At 39.3% G+C, this 21,785-nt stretch overlaps 2 protein-coding genes and 1 pseudogene across 2 annotated transcripts; 1 reads left to right on the top strand and 2 right to left on the bottom strand.

The window, feature by feature from the left end:
* Window positions 1-541: 541 nt before the first annotated feature.
* LOC145781342 (uncharacterized) lies at window positions 542-6,554 on the bottom strand. Its single transcript, XM_082593121.1, has 6 exons — window positions 6,107-6,554; window positions 5,303-5,432; window positions 3,131-3,310; window positions 2,658-2,756; window positions 1,690-1,879; window positions 542-867 (listed from the first exon to the last, which is right to left on the bottom strand). The coding sequence occupies exons 1-6, from the start codon at window positions 6,292-6,294 to the stop codon at window positions 719-721; spliced, it is 936 nt and encodes a 311-aa protein (XP_082449247.1). The 5' UTR covers window positions 6,295-6,554; the 3' UTR covers window positions 542-718.
* LOC145781460 (U6 spliceosomal RNA) lies at window positions 4,192-4,304 on the top strand (annotated as a pseudogene).
* Window positions 6,555-8,031: 1,477 nt separating the features above from the next.
* Window positions 8,032-21,775, bottom strand: LOC145780686 (sarcosine dehydrogenase, mitochondrial-like). The gene is made up of 16 exons (XM_082592307.1): window positions 21,475-21,775; window positions 20,392-20,570; window positions 19,871-20,050; window positions 18,460-18,609; window positions 17,753-17,929; window positions 17,368-17,497; window positions 16,903-17,080; window positions 16,388-16,529; window positions 15,941-16,156; window positions 15,267-15,495; window positions 13,299-13,446; window positions 13,083-13,190; window positions 11,565-11,713; window positions 11,028-11,190; window positions 10,386-10,493; window positions 8,032-10,015 (listed from the first exon to the last, which is right to left on the bottom strand). Exons 1-16 carry the CDS (start codon window positions 21,773-21,775, stop codon window positions 9,820-9,822), a joined length of 2,754 nt encoding a protein of 917 aa, XP_082448433.1. The 3' UTR covers window positions 8,032-9,819.
* Between the last annotated feature and the right edge of the window lie 10 nt (window positions 21,776-21,785).

The raw sequence follows: 21,785 nt of genomic DNA, 5'->3' as shown, positions 1-21,785 counted from the left end.
AATATTTTTGCCAAAATTAGCGACATATTTTTGTAGCCGGGTGCGACTTTTTTTCCTCTCTCCTTTAGCACTCCCATCTCCCAGGGATGGAGGAACCATTTTAAAAGTATGTGGGCCCAGAGGCGCAGCAGTCAAAGTCAATCCAACTTTTCATTGCAGCAGTCAAAGTTTGCAGCAGTCAAAGTCAATCCAATTTCGCTACCTTTTCAAAAATATTTGGCTTTCAAAAATGGGTGGGCCCGGCCCACCCAGAAAATAAAGTAGGTGGGCCCAGGCCCACGAGGCCCACGTGGTTCCTCCATCCCTGCCATCTCCTATGGGGGTATGCTTCTGTTAGGCTTTCTGCAGAACTCGAGACATTTCTTTCGTCCTTGCAAAAGAAAGTCTATGGTTTTGTACATAACCGGCATAGTTAGACTAGCTTACGTAGGATACATTTACGGTCCCGACAGAAGAAATGTCGTGTTTTGTTATGTCGACGATTCTGTACCTGACTGAACGTTATTCTGCACTCCCAAGATGTTATCGGATTTGTGGCGGTTCTTTTATTTTGTAACATCAGAATTTACAAAAGTTGTATAAAAAAAAACATTTTTTGGTTTATTAATGATATTCACGTGATTCACTGAAGTAGCCTATCTAACATAAAATACCTGAAGCGTTTTTATGATTTAAAAAATGTTTAATGAAACAGATGGAGAGTGATGAGACACACTGCTCAGTGATAAGGTAGCTCCTCTATGATGATTCGAGATGCCGAGTTCCAGCCAGTTCGGACTAGTCCTCTCTCGTAACCGCCATTGCATCTTCCCACCCAGAATGTAACATTATGAATTCCTTCCGATATTCCACGACATAACCCTACAACTAAAACACAATTTTTTTAGTTGAAGCTTAGGCCTACGTTAGAAGAGAAGCTCCACTGAATTGTTGCCTAGCCCATACTTCGTAGTCCACAATGACAAAGTGAAACGCTGCCTGGAGAAAGTATAGGCTACAATAATTATGAAAATTTTTTTATTAGTGCTGAAATTGTTTGTAGGCTGTAGCCTATTTCCAATGGAGTGTCTAGGCTAAGCATATTAGGCCTAAATGCCTTACTGAACTTGATGACAAAAGGAATTATGAATCAGAAGAGAAATATTTCTTGCAACGTATCAGAATGATAGGCTAATTATACATTGTAGCCTATACAGGATGTACAGTAATTAAGATACCTGTTACAAACATATAAAAAATCCAAAGTTATAGCCTACATTTTATTGAAGTGTTAAGTTCGAGGCCTATTACCTTTTGTAAACAAATTATCATATTTTTTTCAAACGTAGGCTACAGTGGAGGGTAGGCTATGAATTGGTTGGTTTGGTTTTTGAATCTTTATCCTCGGACACGGACTGACAAAGCCTTGATAGCCTACTTGATAGGTTATCCCTGGTAGTTTCGCATCCTTGTAGACTTGTAGAGGCTCTTGACGCAGGGCCGGTTACCGATATGGGCAGAATGAAGTTTTCCGATTTGTAAGGTGTTGTTGCCGTCCAGCAGTCCTGAAATGCCTTGCTCAAGCGCACACACCGAGAGTCGAACCAGCGCCGCTAGATTTTGAGCCGGGCGAGTAACCACTGAGCTATCCGAATTGCAGGTAGCCTACATTGGACACACCATGTAGTATGTAGCCTAACTTGTGCTTACTGCTCATTGACCGATGCACGTTGATTGTAGTGTTTCCGCTATCAACATAAACAAGCCCATCTATGGGTTGAGGGTCTCGGCATTCTGTTCCGTCGATGTTGAAATACCAGCGAGAGCAGCATGCTCCTGTGAAACACTTTACCCTGGTCGACCCATGCCATTCCAATCGCAACACTGAAGTTCTTTGCTTCTGCAAATACCAATTTGATTTCATATTAAGGGTTGGTGCAATAAACTGATGTAGTAAAAAAATCTTTAGGTTTCGTCATTATATTGGTTTTGGTTTGGTTTGGTTTTGAATCTTTATCCTCGGACTGACAAAGCCTTGATTGGTTATTCCTGGTACTTGTTCGCATACTTGTAGAGGCTCTTGACGCAGGGCCGGTTACCGAGATTGGCAGAGTGAAGTTTTCCGATTGTTGAAGTCTTGTTGCCGAGAAATTATTCCATTCACTAGGTGCCGCTGAATGGAGAGCAGTCCTGAAATGCGTTGCTCAAACGCACACCCCGAGAGTCGAACCAGCGCCGTGTGATCTTGAGCCCGGCGCGTAACCACTGAGCTATCGGGGCGGATATTAAAAAGCAAGTTAAAACAAAGAAATGCCTGACACGTCACGTTGCTTAGCGCAGTAACTGCCAAGGCCTAATATCCCAATGTGGTAGCCTACAGGCACCAATGGAAGCTTCAGGGTTCCATATTAAGACACTTCTGAAAAAAACGAGCCATAACCAACAAATACAAAGTGTTGTTTTTTTAAGTTTATGGGCCCTTTTGAAAGGTCATGGGCCCCTGAAATCATAAGTTCAAATAGCCTACCTAATGGACCTCCCTGTCAACGTCATTGGTAATACCAATAGCCTAGTTGTGATAGTCATTTCATAGCCTACACACAGGAAAACCATTGCAGAAGTAGACTGTAGAAAAAAAATATACACAAATAAACAAGAAATAAATTATTATCTCCTACCTTAGCGAAAGAACATGTTTGCACTTTTCCGACACTCAGAGCAAAGTTGTAATTATTCCACGCACAATGTTTCATATTTGGTAGAAATGTTTTAGAATCCTACAAGGGTATGAAAAACACGTCAGCTCACAAAGTGTGCCCGAACTTTTAACTGTTAGGATATTACAGAAAGCTACGGTACGTCTACATTACAAATTGATAAACGCATTTACTGTATGTTCACACAAACAACAAAAAGAAGATCATTTGATCCGGACTGAATTGACGGTTACGGTTAGGCTCAAACGTAAACAACTAAAATAAGTTGAAATTTTATTATAGCCTGCTACAACAAGATTCCTTCAAGCTTTGCCGTTGTGAGCTCAGGCCTAATCTTCCTTGAGGAGGCAAAATAGCATTTGTTGGTTTAGTATTTTCTCCGGTACGAAAACTAATTGTTTGCAATCATTTAATATTTTAACGAAATATTTTACCTGTTCCCTTTTGCAATTACTTCCTGGTTCGCCTTTCTGTCCCTGTAGTCCTGGGATGCCTGGAATTCCATGCTTTCCTGGCTCACCCGGAATGCCAATGAGAGCAGGAGGACCGTTTAATCCGTTCCGAAAGAATATTGTTTCCATACATTGTATGTATTCATCACCACCAGGCAGGGTCTGTCATTACATAGCACGATGCATTCAATAATAAATTACAAGAAAATTGAAGATCCTCGATCATGTAGCCCATGCAAGGTGATAATGATAATTCCTTTACAAATACAACAACTGCTATTTTAAAGATTGAACAGTTTGAAAAGTTGTAACAACTCAAAGCCAAAAGTTATAGCAGACTTGTTATACTAAAGCAGGGGTCACCAACTTTTTTTGCATGCGAGCCACTTTGGCACTAAGGAGAGCTGTGGCGAGCCGCACTAATAAAATGTTAGGTAGGTTGACTCTTACGCTAGAAAAGAACGCATTTCGTACCCAGTATCTAGCGTTACATGTTGTTCATATTTATGTTAGAATACCGCAGCAACAAAATTAATCGAACAACGCTACTGCCAGGCCAAGCTCCTTTAATAACACTTTTGACTTTTTTAACAATGCCTAATAAACAAGGCCACTTGTTTTGCGCACTTATAGCGAGGCGAGCGGTTTCATCAGAATATTCATCGCCAAGCAAGAGTGGTGTTGGCACTTCGCTTCACAAAAGATATCTTGCAATTAACAATTTCAGTAAACAAGGAAATGTTTGACACATCGCAATACAAGCAACAATAGTGACCTGCAAGCATATCAGCGAAAAATAGGCTCCAATAACAGGGAAAAAGAAACCAGGCACCATAAAACAAACGCTTGTGGAAATCATCGAAAAATCGTAATTCTATCGTAATTCATGAACAGTGTTCCCTCTAAAAAAGCAATGAGTTGGTTTTTCATCCTTTTTGTGAGAGTCTATAAAACCGTCTTTCTTTGATTAATAATTATTAGACAACTGTCACTTGCGGTTCTTATCAGCGTGGCAAGAATTTGTTGATTAACAACATTTTGCAGTACTTGCTTCGGCAGTACATATACTAAAATTGGAACGATACCGGTACAGAGAAGATTAGCATGGCCCCTGCGCAAGGATGACACGCAAAATCGTAAAGCGTTCCATATTTAAAAAAAAAAGAATTTGCAGCAGGCCTAGCCTACTAAGCTAAATATTTTCATAATACAATCAGAAAAAGTCTTTAAATTTATATATAATGTTTTGCCAATTTATTATAAATTGAGTTGGCACACCGACCTATTTTGCCAACAAAAACTTGCATAAAGAGAACACTGCTTGTGAAACACAATAACGGTGAAACTCGCACTAGTGTTTACATGACATTTGCAAAGTTAAAATAAGCAACCCTATGCTCACAGACAATTTAGAAATTCGAAAACAGACGTTTTAATCAACCACTGGGACAGTGTGGCTGGACATCGCATTGGAATAACTTTAAGCAACCCCCACCTAGAACTATAATCTGATTGGTCGGTCGGTGGAATCGTATGCAAAGCGAAAATATGCTTCTCGGAAAGTATTTTTGCCTTCGTGCTCTTTAACTCCTCAAGAAAAGTATTTTTGGTTATACTTGTATGCTGATGCCTTTCGCGGGCCGCAGCGATACAGCGTGGCGGGCCGCGAAATTTTTTTCCCACGAGATTTCTGTATCATTGATTCTGGTCACTCTAAAAGTAAGATTTTCCGAAAGTGTTAAGAGATTGGTTGATTCAGATTGCGAAATAACTATTTACCAATCAAATTCTGCAATGATAATAAAATATAAGCTTTCCCTAACCCTACTTTTATTGAAAAGCTCTTGTGCACCGCAAAAATTAATTTAAAGAAGAAAAAAAGTTTGACTTCGTCGGGCGTCGAACCCTCGTTCTCACGATCACTAGGCGAGGATGAAACCACTGAACCAACCGTGCCAACGAGAAAATGTTGCATTCACACGGTTTTAATACAAACTTTTACCAACATATGTAAATGAGACGGCAATCTCGTGGGAAAAAAATTTTCGCTGGCGGGCCGCCATTTGGTGACCCCTGTACTAAAGCATTCATTGTGATGTGATTTAAAAAAAAAATTCTATCAGTGTTTTTGGGTGGGCTAACATCACACTTCACCTGCTTTGTGTCTTCCTTTGAATTAAGATGTTCTTCGTTGATAACTGGTTTAGATGAACTCACAGGAAGATGCGGAGATATTGGCGGAGATGATGAAGTGTCATCAATGTTGAAGTGATTAAGAATAGCACTAAAAATTAAAATAGAAAATATTGAAATGAACCTGAGCTATAGGCGTAGTCTTCAACCGGTTTGACGGCGCCTTATCGAAATTTCATCGAAAGAACTTCTCATCGAAAAGAAGCATCAATCCGTACGGTTAAGCTATATTTTACACAAAGGAAACGTTTTCTTGAAAATCTTAGAAACAAATTATTTCTTACTCGCAGACGTTGAATCAATGTAAATAATGGCTAATTTTCTGTCAAGGTATTGTAGTCATTAAGGCAAAATTCAATGCCAGGTTAAAACTTTCAGCAATCAGCATAGATAGGCTACCGTCGATTTATTTTTTTCAACATTTCCACTGGAATAACTTTATTTTTATATGATTCAGTTCAATCTTATACGGTTATAAACTATTGAGCTGCTCCATCATCTTCAATTACCGTAAGTTTATTCAAACAAAATCTATCGCTGACTGTTAGAATTTAGAAAATGTAAGTTAGACGACTTAATTTTTAACTACGTGTCGCTTTTGTTCCATGGCCTACTTAGATTTTTCTAATGTGCAATTCATAGAAGCCAAAAAATATCTGATTTATTTTTCAACATTGGAATGCGTTGTTTTTTTATGAATAAACTAATATGAATGAAGAAATACTCTACTAAAACTTTATCATGATTGCAGTGGAAAACTGTGACCTCGAGTAATCTTCTTCCTCTTCTAAAGAAGCATGATGGTTCAGCTCTTCCGGACTGGACGCACTGTCATCTTTTGTACTTTTTTTTACAAGTTTATTGGTCTGTAGGTTACCAATTGACCAAACTCCACGCAACAAGCAGTAGTTCCAAGCGAGAGCAAAAAAGAAAATTTTTGTTAATGAGTTCATGGAATCAGCTTACTTCACTGAAAAGATGCGATTTTACTGCTAGTCTAGAAACTAGTTAAGATAGCCTAAGAACAAGCAAACCAACAAACAGTGTATATCAACTTCTAGAAACCTTAATGAAACTTTTTTTGTCATTTTCTTTTTAAGATTTTCATTGTTTTGAGTGCGTAGCTTAATCTTCGAATGGCTATAGTATTGTTGAGTTTAAAATTGTTGCTTTGTTTCCATTATGTGGCATTTTCAAAAAATTGTTTTATTCGATTTACGTGCAAACATTAAGGTCATATTTAGCTCGTTTTAAAGAGCACTTGCAGTAGAGTGAAACGGCATCTAGCAACACTTTTCAACACAACCTTTTCAGCAAACAATTTCGGATCCAGTGCTTCTTGAAATCCGTGAAAAGAACAAACGTTTCTCATTTTGCCATAAGGAGTAGGTTAAGATTACACGAGAGTTCCATTTTTTTTTTTTTGCAAAAAACTGCAGCGGTCACTTGTTTATTGAAAGAAACCCACGTCCCACATTGTCAATTCAACGTCTTACTAAATAGTTCTTATCTTGGTAGGCCTAAGTTATTGCATCAGAACATATTGTCTCCAATTGATGAAAGCTTTACCACATCGCGAGGTTGAAAGATATGACGCAACTGCTGGAAAGCTTGCAGTGACTGCTCGATACCTATTCTAACACCACAAGCCGAAGGATGGTGAAAGACACAGCCTATCAAGCTTAGAACTGAAAAAGAAACATTGTACGACGAAGACCATCAGCTGCTGTAGTAAATTTGAAACTAAAACTGAATTGATTTCTGGCTTGAAAACGTTTCTTGTAAAAACTCTTATGAATGATAGACAGACAATCGATAACAACTTAATAACATTGAATTGCATAATTCAAAATTAATACAGAAATGAAATAGATACATAATTTCAAACGTTTTCGGCAAAACTTTCTGCCCTCTTCAGGAAAATATCTTAATTCATCTAAACAAAACAAAATTATTCGTGAAATATTAATAATAAATGACTGAAATTCAATAAAACTGCACTGACCTGCGTACAAGCAACAACTTATGAATGATAAAAACAAACTTTCCTTTCAACCTGATTTGCTAATTTCACAACGCAAACTGGGCAGTCCAGAGATTTTTCAAGCTACTTAATTAGCTTTCCTATATAAATGCCTAGTCATTCGAGTAGCAGCAGGTGTTTTGTTTCAGTTTGACATTGCACATTAGTTTCAAACTTGCAACTTTTCGATTCGTTTAACGTCATTAAACATCATTTTAATGCCCAGTAGGACATATCTGCAAAGTAGAAAAGTAACAATTGATTTATAATATTTCCGGTTTTGCTTCGAAAATTTAAGATGAAGGCAAGCGGGCTATGGGTTGCTTTCTTCCTGGTAACTTTATCATTTATCTTGGTAATGGAATGCAAAACTCTCCAACTTTTGTCCAGCCAATTACTTTGATGGATGCAATGCACACTGCAATCAATCGAGACTGCTTTGCGTAGCATAAAAATATGACGAGGATCAATCAAACCAAACCTAATTATCATTTTTGTAAGAACAAGGGGATGTTACTTTTAGTAATGAATTCTTTAAAGTAGCAATATCCTTATTACATAAAATGCGCGGTAACTAGTAACTTATCAGAGCATGAGAGTAGAATATCCCTCGGCAAGGGTGGAGGCAAGAGTAGCATGTAAACATCTTTGCTACATAACCAGGATGTTTTAGAGCTGGGTGCTTTCACTCACTCTAAACTTAAGAGAAAATTGAATGCAAACTGTTGAATAACATACCGGAAGTAATTTGCTGCAGTATTTCACGTACTGATGTAAAGCTTGTGTTGATAATTGTATTGGATCCCAGTTTCATTTATAATTGCGACAGTCTACAACAGACGAGGTGGCTACACAGCCCACATGACATAATTGGATCAATTATTGAGGCAGTCGCAAACAAAAGCGCTACATAGGCGATGCAACAGCACTGGCACCAAACAAGCAATTTAATAATGGATTAATGGTCAATGGAACGATGTGGGAACGAACAAGAGAAATTTAAAAACAAAACATGATGATTTGAAACTAATTAAAAACAGGTAGCACGATTGGTTTCATACAAACAATAATCAGCAGGAACTGCATCAGGTTATGTACAAGGCTGATGTCGGGGCTCATCAACCTGTTGAAGAGAAATTATTGCATCATAGTGGTGTCGCATATGGTTCAACAACAAAAATTTGAAAAACAAATGTGAAAGTACATGTTTATAAGTAGGTGTCAATATGAGGTAAGTGGCCACTTCAAAGTAGCCTACCAAACAAAACCTGGGTTTTCCTTGCGTAATGAGCATTGAGGCATGTCACGTTTGAATATGCTGTGTATAATTATATGCAAAACAAATGAAATTAAACACGACTACTGTACTGAGTTGACGAAACGGCATTGAGGTCCTACATCTGCAAATTGCATTTAATCAACTAAATTGAACGAAACAAAAGTTTTTTCGGGCTTTAGTAGATATTTTAGTACCAAAGACCCAGCTGGTAAAATCCGTTCCTTTTTTTAGATTGATTCATTGTCTGCAGACGTCAAATCAATATAAAAAAGACGAATTTTGCATGCTAAAAAGATACCAACAAAGTTGATTTATGACACAAAAGCATGAAACAGATCAAGATATTTCACAATTTTCAAATAAAGGTTTTCAAAGGGCGATTGTTCAACTTAAATTGCAAAACTGTTTACATCTCTAATCAACTATATCATCACAGAATTACAATAAACACCTGTTTCACCTTGCGAAATGTAGAACAAAAAGCACAAGCAATACAACCCTAAAAATAAGCTTAGCGCTCTACTTTACAAAAGCTACTGTAACTCTAATTGCAGATAAAATGACCGATCCATCTGCTGCTCTACCGGGTCGCAACTTACCAAAAGGTACCATAAAAAATTCCCTACTTTGAAATTTAACCAATCAGAGTCGCCCTGATCAGTAGGGTAGGCACTTTAACATTTATTACTTTAAAGTTTGTTTGGTAATTACAGACGAAAAAAGCAGCAACAGTAGTGGTGGGAATCAAACCCACGTCAATGAAATGACTAGCCTATCACCGCCCTAACCCTCTGCGCCAAGTCAGCCGATGGTAAACCGATGACTTAATTTACTGTAGCTAGGATTTGCGTTTTTCCTTTGTTCTTCCGAAGTTTCAACATAGGGGATTTTTTATGGTACCTTTTGGAAAGTTGCTACCGGCTTGAAGTGAGTGAAGTCACTCGCTCAAGTATTTGCTATTACTTATGACATAGAAAGCCAACATTATGCATAAAGTGTGGACGTCGCTACATTCCATCGATGCAGCGGCCACACATTTCTTACGTGTTGATTTCAATAATTTTACTTGTTTTTAGTATGAATACCACTTATACGTAAATAACGTTCCCAATAGAGAATATCACGCAATTTGCACCACTGCCAGGTGATCCAACAACATCAAATAGCGTTCCTTCTCTACACCATCCTCTCATGGAGCGACTCTTGGTCGCTCGTCGAATACTTCCCAGCCATCCGTTCCAGTCTCGGGTCGAATGGACTGACAAGATGGACCTTGGCTTCATGCTTCGCTCCCATCCGCTCGATGGCGTAAGAACCGTCCAGTATGATGACGTCATCGAGTTTAGTTAGGGACTTCCCCAGAATAATGTAACTAAAAACAAAGATATAAAAAAATATATAAAAAGAATCAATTAAAAAGTGAAATCAATAAGAATCCATTTGAAGAAGGTATCCCACTCTCCCACTCCCAACAAGGCAATGGTTTCATGAGTCAAACTGGTCTTCAACTGGCGCTCTCCGAGACAACAAATGATTCATCTGGTTTAACTTCAATTCAACTTGTTTTCTCGGGTCTGGATGGACGGGAACGATTTGAAGACGTGAAAATACGAACGAAAGGATTCAGAGAGCACAATTTGTCAACAGGTTTTCAACGATTTTTTCACAACTTTTTTTGAAACTTTTATAACCTTGTCCAGCAGAGCAAAACTACAGCACAAGAATAACGGTCGTTAACTCACCCGCAGCCGATGTTGGTGTTGAGAGCATGAGCGAACGCTCCCGACCGCAAGTGGCCAACAACTACGTCATTCCTTCGTATTATTTCATTGCCATATATGGGGCCGTCGCTGTAAGCGATACATGGTCAATGGTAACCGCAATGATAAGTCTCGACTGGACTTGGCAGGAATAGACCAGTCTTGACCAATCACCATGTAAACTGTGTTTGTTAATTGTTGTCAAACTCCACACTGAAGAAAGGATTTAAAAACAGGCGACAGACACAACACAGAAGCACACTCCTACAGACCTAGTCTGAGCTTAGAGACAACAAGGCACAGCGTCCTGGAATCAGTGAAGACGGTTCAAAAAAGGTATCATCAGCAAACATAACGTTTATCCCAGAAAGCAAATCAGTCGTTTTTTACATTGATTTAACATTTGCAGACGTAAAATTAATGTAAAAAACGGTTGATTTGCTGTCTGCGATGACAGATGGTGGAGTCAAAGACTTGGCATTAACCATGGTTCGCAGAACTGTGAGTTAATAGTCAGAATTGTTTTTACTTCGATAGCTTTGTTTTCAAAAACGTATCATTCATGTGACAAAACAATCACGTCAATTTTTTTTAACAAATCATGAAAGTATCGGGCCAACTTACCAATCCACTGTGAAGTAAACGATTCTCTTCTTCAAAGGTTCACACCGTAGCGTGGCTAGCTTCTCAGAACCGACGTAATTAGAGGTTTTGTCACAGAACTTGAGCATGTCCGCTTCCACAGGATTGTCCGATATGTTGATGGTGTGAGGCCAATGGTGGAAACCTGATAAATATGTGGGGCTTAGTTTTAAACAGAATGATGATGAATCACAAATTATCTGTATTGCCTCAAAAAGATTCCCATCGCTACATCCCAAATATGTTAATAATAGATATCGTTAATATAGTTTCGGGAGAGGGTTATGTGTTTTGTACCAAGGACAGGCAAAGCACAAGAGGGCTGAGCATTACAAGACAATACTACACATATTTGTGAACAACTGTTAAAATTATCGGTAAGTATGCCAGATATCGTTAAGTTTTGCAAAGTAAACAGAAGGCGTTTTGAATTCTAATGTCATAGAACAATGCAATGTGTAAAGGTCTTGGGATTCAATTAATTGGAGTTAATGTATTTGGACATCCATAATAGCGAACCTGTTTCGGAACTAAGCGAATCCATAGCACGATAGCCGGCCACACAAGCTTTGTACTCCTCTGCTCTGGCCATCAATGCATTGTATACACCGACGACGTCATCGCTGGCACAGTGGAGCTCGTATCCCAATTCTCCCACGAAGGACAACCTGGGAACGAGATATAAAACTACCAGGACAGCAAATCAGCCCTTTTTTATATCGATGTAAAAAAATGACTGATTTTCTGTCTGGATAATTTGTATCACAAGTCAAGTGAATAGAGTAAAATACTGTTCGAAAGACAAAGCTGAACTTAACACTTTCTCACTCCACATATTCAAGCCAACTAATTGTACCAATATACTTTTGCTATATCACAGGGAAAATGCATGACGGCAAAATTTCAAATTATTAGCAAGACAAAATAAAATGCTAGAATAAAAGTAAGACCACGACACAACAGCTCCTTGCGTAATGCCTTGTGGCAATGTCTTCTTGTCAAACGATAACCACTGAGTTGTTCTGTCGATGAACATTTGCAAACATTGAATCATCGTAAACAATACCGACGCTGTTGGATGGGAACGACACAAAGACGCGTTGTTCGTTGCAAGGTGCAACTCTGATACGATCCTTGCGCGTGCAGCAGCAGCGCGTCTCAAAGCAGCGTCAATTATTGACTCGAGCAGCGCTGAACCAAATTAACGAACCTAATCGACCGCTGCACCGAGCTCGTGCAGCAAACTCTCTTGCAAAGTGACCGAACTGTTTTAAAAGTTTAACGTTAATACAAAGCTGTTTGACGTAAACTTATCATAGCAGATGGAGGCGTGTCCAAGTGCGGCTCCTAAGCAAATGTTCGCTGAACCGGCAGCACGAAACCAAATGAAGACCAGAGATTTCACTTCCAATCTACGATTGGTAACGTTAATACTAACGACCAATCTGACCGAATTTGGATGCCGACAAGTAAAGCTTTCCGACCGCAACAAACACTTTCCAAGAATAGCCCTCCAGATAGGCTGCAACAAGCGCAAGTAGCTATTGGTTAAAACATGAAGAATGCTGTTCTCTGTAGAGTCACTTAATCGTTATTTTTTCGGCTTTCAAAAGGATAAGCTGTTCTTCAAAGTGTAAGACAGTGTTTCATCCAATCGAAGAGTTGATTACAAAATGTTCTTACGAAAAGTCACATACGAATAAAAAAAAGTTCAAGCACTCTAAGCAATTGCACAACGAACCTTTTAAGTACACTTGCAAGACATTTACAACAGAAAAACTTACCATTTCCAAGTATAGATATCTTGACAATGCGTTTAGTGTGAATACTTTTGTAATGACTTGAAGTACTTTCAGTAATACAAGCTCTTCAATTGCAACACTTTCGTGTAGTAAAATACAGATTCGAGCTTGGCGTTGAACTGATATGCGGCACTATGTTGGAATCTGGGAGCTCTTCAATAGCGTCTTCAAAGAAGTTGAAGCCGACTGCTAGCCTAGAAAGATTAAACAACGTAGAAACTATGTAAACTATCACCTTCCCACCATCAGGCTGGCTCCATTCATTGCAAAATCTTTCCATTCACCGTATTTCAGTCCCGATAACACATCGCCTGAGCCTAGAACCGATTCCAGCCATTGTGTGCTGGAACAAAATATTTCAACAGTTACTTTTATTTTCATCATTATTTTTTCCGTTTTTTATTTTTTTAATTCCAGAAATTGGCATTGCTTTACGTATAGAAGTCACAACCTTTTAGGTCCTTGCACGCTTAGTATGGACCTTTCTTCCGTTCTATTATCAACATAACAGTCAAGACCTTCATCTTGAATAAAACGCTGCATGTGGGATTGGCAATACTGTTCACCGGAAGATGGCGCTGTGATGTAGTACTCAGCATCTGAATTCAGTAACATACGTAAGGATAAAATCTTACAGATTTCAAGCGTATTAATATCACTAAAATGAATAGCGGACAAAGGGATGAGGTGCATAATGTTACAGTCACATTGAGGAATGCGCGGGGTATGCTCCGATTGCTTCCTGGCACTTGAATGCGTGTCACTGCCATGATAAAGTCAATTTCGAAACAAACTCTTAAAAATCACGCAGTAAAAAGTAAATAAATCAGTGTTTGGAAGCTTTTTAAAAACACTACTCTTTGTGCAAATTAATGTGTTGCAATTAGCCCATAGGAAAGAGAACATGAAGCGTATGGTGCAGTGCTTGCTGACAAGTTAGCTCAGTTTGCTGACAAGTTAGCCCCGATAGCTCAGTTGGATAGCGCGTGACTTCTGGAACGAAGAAGCTTCAAGATCAAGCAGCGCTGTGGTTCGACTCTCGGGGTGTGCGCTTGAGCAACGCATGTTAAGGACTGCTCACCATTCAGCGGCATCTAATGGATGGAAGAATTCCCCAGCAACAAAACTTCAACAATCGGAAACTTCACTCTGTCAATCTCGGTGAACCGGCCTGCGTCAGTGATTCAAAGCCTCTACAACAACGGTTCCCAACCTGGGGTCCGCGGACCCCTTGGGGGTCCGTGAGAAAGCATTTGGGGGTCCGTGATTACCTTGATGGTTTTGGAGAAAAAAAAAACGAAAATCGATCTTTTTACTTTCATTTCTCTTTTTACTTTCATTTCTCTCTTTAAATGCAAATGTGTCAAGCTCAAGCCCGCGAAAATAAACTGTACCCGTATGCATCAAAATAAACCTATGCTACTGCCTACAGTGTGTACATTGACCTTAAACTACATCTACCACAACGCATGTCGATTACAGTCAAATCAGGATTGGCTCGTTTGTTGCGTAATAGAAAGCAGAGAGAAAAATTTTACGCACACTTGGAAACCCTGCAAATCTCATTTCAACGTTATTTTAATTTAGAACACCTGCCGAACGAAGTTGAAACATTGATTCGAAATCCTTTTCTTTTCGACTTGAACAACATTAGCGATGACGATCTCAGTAAAGATAAAGATGACCTAATTGATCTGAGATCAAAAGAGTTATTAAGCATTGAATATCATTCAAAAACTGTGGAAGAATTTTGGTGCTCACAACTGCAAACCTACCCAATCCCATTCTTGGCAAAGCAAGCGATTATTGTTTTGTTACCATTCATAACCACATTACCTTTGCGACTGCGAGGCAGGATTCTCAGCTCTTATTACAATAAAAACTAAACATCGAAATCGCCTAGACGTTGAAGATGACATGCGTGTTGCATTGTCAAAAACTCAACCACAGTTCAGTCGCTTAGTTCAGGAAAGGCAACAACAGCCCTCCCATTAAATTTGCTTACGTTGAAAAAGTTTCGGCATGGCACTTTGGGTCACCTTAATATTCAAATACTGCTGACATTTCTTGAACAATTCATTCATTTTCTTATTTGAGCAACTGTTTCACCTGATATTTGCCGCAGGAGTCATAGCGGCAATGCAATATGACACAGTACAGTAGTTGAGTAGCATAATCATTACAATAGTCAATACTGTAGTACAGTATGTTAATTGAGTTTCAGGCAAAGTTTAGGTAGGGGTCCGCAGAATTAATAATTAATTTGTCTAAAGGGGTCCGTGACAACAAGGTTGGGAACCACTGCTCTACAAGTATGCGAAACTGCCAGGATAAAGCTCTTCAAAAAGCTTTCCCAGTCCGAGGATAAAAATTCAATCAATCCATCAAAAAGTTCGAAATCACATGCTGCCAAACTGACCTCCATTTTTACCTTTGACCTTCGTTGCTATGACGTCACATTCAATACCAGCCTCCGGATTGAGCATCAGCGAGTAGACAAAGCGATTGTCACGTGATTGGGTCAGGTCACGGGTGAGTAACTTTCTGACGGTTTTGTCAGCGTCTTTGCCGCGCAAGAAAAACTTGGCCATGTAGGAAGAGTCAAACAGAGCCGCAGAAGTGCGACATGTTAAGCATTCATTGCGAATCTGGAGATTGCAAGCTACAGTTCAACATCGCATGCAATAAAACGTATGCTCTGAAACCGAAGACTGACTGTATTGTTTTCGAGCACTACAGCTTGGCTGGTCCCAGTCACGCACGCAAAATGTTTTGTTTACATTAAGTCAATTTCTGTACGTTCAATCATTCCAACAAGAACTTATTTTGATTGCTGGGAGCGCAATGTTAGTAGACACAAGTCGCTCATATTACTGACGTAATGTTTAAGTCAAAACCGAATAAAACAATTTCACAAAAAAGGTCAAGTGATTCCAGATCGGATCTTGTAAGAAGCAAATCTTGCAATCTCACAATTATTGAAATGCGCTGTTCATCGCTACAACATGATATCTAACAAATGCAACTACAGTTTGGTAAAGCAGTTCTTCGTTTCTCCTACTTATCAAAGTCATAAGATTTCAATGAACTCACAAGTTTATGACTTTTCTCAGGAAATGAATGCGTGCAATCCTTCATCACTTCATCGCAGTATCTGTCTTCTTCGTGCTCCTTCTTGCCATAACTCCCATAGTACATGTACGCCAGCACCTGCAGCCCGGTGTTGGGCTTGCCACTTTCCTTCACGTAATATGCTGGTCTTTCAATTCCATTCCTACAACCCATCAGCGCACCTTGGCTCATGTGAGCCTAAAATCGACATTACAAGCCGATGTTAATATAAACTTTGATAAAGCCCATACCTTCTAAATTAAATCAGTTTGATAAAACGACCTCAAAAACTATGTTAATGGAGTCCGCTACAATTTCCATTAGAAACCAATAAGCAAGCTCTGTGAAGTAACATAGGAAAGCACAAAGAACAACTGTGACGTGAGTGACAAAGTTCTTGTATGCCAGCCCCCAAAAAACACGAAATACCTCATGCATGTTCGTCCTGCATTGGTTCCTGCCACCAAGGCTATGATCATAAGGGAAGACCAAGCTGAACCGCTTTGTGAACTTTTCATGGGACTTTTCCACAAGCCACTTGTTGTAATTGAGAAATCTTGTTTGATGTCGTCTGCGAGAAAACATCCCAAGTGTTATTTTAAATGGACCCTGAACCCCTTTCACGGAAATCGTTAATTAGGAAGATATATAAATGACCAGGATATTAGCTACCTCAGTACAAACACAGCACTACGTAATGCGAAACTCATTTTTTCGGCCACGCTAGAAGGATTATTTCTCGAATATTTATGTACACATCGTTACAAGCCTGGATTCAAAAAAAGAACATTAAATAGCTTTAAAACTAGCATTCCTTAAAAGTTATAAAGATTGCAACAAAAATTCCAAAAACTGTGATCCATGTAGTTTCGCATTCCACAATTCAAAATTCTTTATTTATACCCGTCATGTTCAATAGCTGAGTTCGTTACATGTAGCCGTACCTTATGTCACAATTGAATAAATCAATTTCAGGCCTTCCGTGATAGACCCAATGAGCCAGCTGTCTCCCTGCCCCCCCACTTCCCATTATACCTCCACTGTTGAATGCACAGCCCACAAAGAATCCTCTCACTTCAGGGGATTCCCCCATGTTTGGTTTGCCATCCGGTGTGAAAGATTCTATCGAAGAAGACATAGACAAGGTAGAAATTTAGTAACGCCATGGCTGGTAGCAAATCTGATACAACAGGCAACCCGTTCGACTGAGTGGCTTGTGTTTGCTTTCATTTTGATAACAAGGCATTTTTTTTACATTGCATTTACCTGTAAACTTGCAAACAGCAATTTAGTAAACCAGTGAACGCTTCATAAATCAACGAACAGTCACACGCTGGTGCTGCAATGGCGATCATTCCATACACAGCAAGTCACATGCATATAGGCTTACCGGACCCACAGACACGTACCGGGCCCACAAACAGTGGATCTGATGCCGGACTTTTCAATAGCAGGAATCCTGTTGATGGCAGCAATGTTGTGAGGTTCAAATACGTCCCAGTCTAAGTCGTAGAGACCAAATGCAAAGTCCCTTGGGAGCTGTGTATGTCAAAATGATGAAATATACTCCTGGAGAAAGGTTCTAATCTATCTAACAAAATCAGTCCTTCTTACATTGATTCAGCGTCTGTAGAGACGGTTTTTGCTTGATGGCATAATAAAAATAGTGAGAAAATTTTTTTAAGTCAGCTCTTTACCTTATTTTAAACCTTTTGAAAGGACTTTGAAAGGAAAAATAAAACTGACCCACTATGCATTTGTTCCTTGCTGAGTTAAACACAAAGCTTCACTTACGCTTTCAACTCGATGTGGGTTTACTTCATAGCCGCCAAACTGCAACGCTTCACCTTGAGGCTTTATGTAAACAGTCCTATGATCCTTTATCATCGGGGTGTTCAATATACCGGGTATTGGTTCAGTAACAACGTAGGCATGCTTGTATGTGAGTTGCGGCAATCGGACGCCAACCATCTGACATTCAAATAACTCAAATTGCATGACGTTCGCATCAAAATATGCTGCGCTAAAGCAGTGGCAGTGAATTTCTGCTGCCATGGCTTCACATTTTATCTTCTTTCAAAAAGACATAAGAGCCAAACAATTATCTTCACTCCAGAAGACACAAACTGGTGGCGGTGGTGACTATAATTTCAGTGTTTAAGAATTTAAATTGTGTTAGAAGATCTCGGGTATGACATTTCACGAGCAACAGCATTCCAACAGCCAGCAGAAACTTGACCATGTCCAACTCAATAGCTGGCCTACGTCGGTAATTCAAAGCCTTTCGGCCTAGAAGTATGTAAAACTGTCAGATTTAGTCCCAGTGCAAGACTGCAAGTGTAAATATTTCCCCGATCAATTGCTCCAACGTGATATCAGCGAAACATCCTCAAATTTATCATTTCTTTAATATATAGATTAGACTTTGTAAATTAGAAGCACTGATCCTTCTACGTTTGTACAATGTATGTACAGATAATTTGCAATAATTACTACTGTACCTCTGCTATGTAGGGCGACCACGCTCCAGCGCAGCAAATAACCTTCCCTGTCTTAATCGTTCCCAAGCTTGTATCAACAGAAGCAACATTAACGTTTCCAAGATCATCCGTTGTCGTTGTAATGTTGGTAACGGAACAATTTTCTATCACCTACAAAAGAAAGCAATGTCATTGACAATCTTTGGCAATTCATCTCGCTTGATCTAACTCAGGGGTGGGGAACCTGCGGCCCGAATGCGGCCCGCGTGACTGTTTCATGTGGCCCGTGTCAAAATTTCTTTACCCAAAATATATTGAAACAACAGCTCAAAAAAGGGGTCTGCTACTACTCGGTGAGTCCGTCTCGAAGAGAGACTTTTCTTAGAGTTCCCTATTCGGTGATTTTTTGAAATTTTTTTTGAAAATTATCGGGTACCGTAGCCTAATTATCAATTTATCATTGCCGCTTTTACATCGTTTTAACGTCGCCAAACGTTGAAATAAGACCCCAACCGTAACCCCTAAACCTGAAACGGCAATGATAATTAGGCTACGGTACCCAATAATTTTAAAAAAAATCACCGAATAGGGAACTCTCCGAAAAAGGCTCTCACCGAATAGGGAACTCACCAAATCGGACTCACCGAAACGGGCCCTTCCGCAAAAATGAGTAGGCTCTACATTCTCGGTATATTGCGAATGGCCTTCTATGACTAGTTAATCTATCATAGAAAGCCATTTGTAACAACAATGTGTACGTCACAATGTGACCAGTTGTTGTTAATCGGTCAGTTATGCCATTCGTGAAAAGTGTTTTGCAGAGTAGCCTACTTCTCAAGTTAGCAAAATTTTATGTTGTATGATGGCTTCTGGAAAGAAAAGAAAGATTGGTGATGAAGGCAGAATGTTCCAGAAAGATTGGACAAAATTTCGAAATTTTTAGTGGCCGCCTGTGTTATTTCTCATTTTATGTGGCCCGCAATACTAAAAAGGTTTCCCACCCTTGATCTAACTGATCAGTCAATCAAGCTAGCTTTCACAACCTAGCCACTAACTTATCACTTCTGCTACTATTCGGATAATCCGATTCGGAGAAATCCCAATTCGGAGACAACCTTTTCGGAGAAAGCCTCTTTTGGACATTTCTAAAATCTCACAGCGGCAATGCGGCATCCGTTTATTCAAAGGAATTAGCTTATAGAGAGATAATTACCAGGAGATATTAACAAAACTTTAGAGATTGTTTGTATTTGATGAATATGATGTACGTTTCGGCGTTTCACATCCAAACAAAAACAAAATGACCACAAAAAAATAAGTGAATCTTCGATCTGAATATAATTATAACACCGGAATAAAAATGTCATCAGCAGAGAGCATACCCTTCATGCCTTTCAAGCAAAAGTTACATAGCCAGCCGCTTGGCCCTCACCTTTGCACCTCGCTTCACAGCACCTTTGACGTAGGCCATGCAGTAGGTGGCTGGATCAATAGTGCCATCTCCTGGCGAGTACACAGCACCATACACGTCATTCACGTTCAGTAAAGGGTGAATGTCGTTCACTTGGTTAGCAGGAAGCTCTATTATTTCAACTCCCATAGCCTTTGCTAGCTGAGGAAAGAATAGTAAAGACATAAACGCCTGCAATTATTTCGTGCAAGGCTCTGTGTCTTTGTGCAAAAAATGTAGTTGCGGTACAGTACCCTGAAAGCAATTCCACATTTTTTTACAAAGTTTCACATTGGTATGAAGCTATGAGCAACTGAGTACATGCATTTTAGTAAATTTCTTCAGTGCATTCAAACACAACAAGCTAACTACAGTGAGGTTCCACAACTGACCAGTTATGGTTTGCCAAGGTGAAGTGTTGCCACATCAAATTTACAAAAAAAAACATTTATATAATACATACTATGCAACCAAGCAAAGTAAACATAATTGTCAACACGTACTGTAGAGAACTGGGTGATGTCTTTCAAGTCGTCTTGGTTCTTTGCAATATTCAACGTTCCTGTTTTAATCCAACCAGCGTCCTCACCTGTGATACCAGGCAGTTCGTTGCTGATGATATCTCGTGTCTGTAACTGCATTATGGTCTCTGACTCACTCGGCCTGAAGCTCCACAGGATTCCTGTCAAGTTCAGGAAATCGTAATTTATTTAATAATAATGCTTGTTTTTATATAGCGCTGTCTCGATCGCGGAATGCGTTGCTCATTAGCGCTTTACAAAGCAGACAGTGTCAATGCAGCTGTATACTTGTATAGAGGCGGAATGGCCCATTTCGGTGAGTCCGATCCCTTAACGGGGGATTTTTTCAATTTTTTTTTTTAAATTATCGGGTACCGTAGCCTAATTATCATTGCCGTTTTAGGATAAGGGGTTAGAGGTTAGGAACTCACCGAATCGGACTCACTGAATAGTAGCAGACCCGTATAGAGGCGCAACTGAGTAGCCTACATTATTACCAGAATTCATTCCATTGCTCAGTGCCAAACAAGAATTAGATTCAGTACCATTTTTAAAAAGTCTTTGGTATGAAAATGAACCGACAGGGTATCGAACCCATGCCTACCGATTCAGAGGCGGACGCGCTAACCACTAAGCCACCGACCCGGATACTTAATTACTTGTAATCATAATTTTAATTATCATAAATCTTAACAACGTTATCAATGTCAACTGTAATGGATCGTAAAAATGATGTAAAAATTTAATAAAAAATACACAATTATATACCGTTGACACTTGACAGTAAAGGAATCATACCATCGTCAAACTAAAAAAAAACATATAATATGTTTCTCGGCAGCTGATATATATATATAAGTTGAAACATATCTCTGTGTTGTCATTAGAATTACTAAATGAGGATAGTGAGATGATGAAACATTAAAACCTTCAGTCAACTGTATCGGAGACAATTTTGCTGTGGGAATCTAAAATTGCTTTGTTTCTAAAATGAAAGTTGTCTGGAAGTTTCCCATCAATTTAAGGTTAAACAAGCAACGAATTACATAATACATACTCACTCACCTGCAGTGTGCCAAGTAGTGCCCGATGTGATCCTGTTCTTTTCCAACAAAACAACATTTCCACCAGTTAACTTAGACAGATGGTAAGCAGTGCTACAACCAACTGCACCGGCGCCTATCACCACTGCATCGGCATGAAATGGCAGGTCGGATGTTATGGCATCTTTGCTGTTTTTGTTATGAATTGAAGACTCGTAAGGCACCCCACTTTCAGAGGCCTTAACACAAGCTGTTGAGTGGAGAAAGCATCTTTTTCCAAATTTGTTGTGTCGCAATATATGAGCGCAACGCAACAACGTCATTTTTCACAAG

This window comes from Aplidium turbinatum, chromosome 12 (genome assembly GCF_918807975.1).
Source record: "Aplidium turbinatum chromosome 12, kaAplTurb1.1, whole genome shotgun sequence".
Lineage (NCBI taxonomy): Eukaryota > Metazoa > Chordata > Ascidiacea > Aplousobranchia > Polyclinidae > Aplidium > Aplidium turbinatum.
The sequence above is the reverse complement of the archived record's forward strand: the minus strand, read 5'-3'. Positions and strand labels throughout refer to the sequence as shown.

Excerpts from the sequence above, each read along its gene's own strand:
- LOC145780686 (XM_082592307.1), bottom strand. The coding sequence starts at position 21,775 with ATGACGTTGTTGCGTTGCGCTCATATATTGCGACACAACAAATTTGGA. Across the intron at positions 18,610-19,870 it reads CTGTGAAGCGAGGTGCAAAG|GTGATAGAAAATTGTTCCGT; the intron begins GTGAGGGCCAAG and ends TTTCTTTTGTAG. Across the intron at positions 17,498-17,752 it reads ACCCACATCGAGTTGAAAGC|CTCCCAAGGGACTTTGCATT; the intron begins GTAAGTGAAGCT and ends TGACATACACAG.
- LOC145781342 (XM_082593121.1), bottom strand. The coding sequence starts at position 6,294 with ATGAACTCATTAACAAAAATTTTCTTTTTTGCTCTCGCTTGGAACTAC. Across the intron at positions 5,433-6,106 it reads GAGGAAGAAGATTACTCGAG|TGCTATTCTTAATCACTTCA; the intron begins GTCACAGTTTTC and ends TTTAATTTTTAG. Across the intron at positions 1,880-2,657 it reads AAACATGTTCTTTCGCTAAG|AAGCAAAGAACTTCAGTGTT; the intron begins GTAGGAGATAAT and ends TGGTATTTGCAG.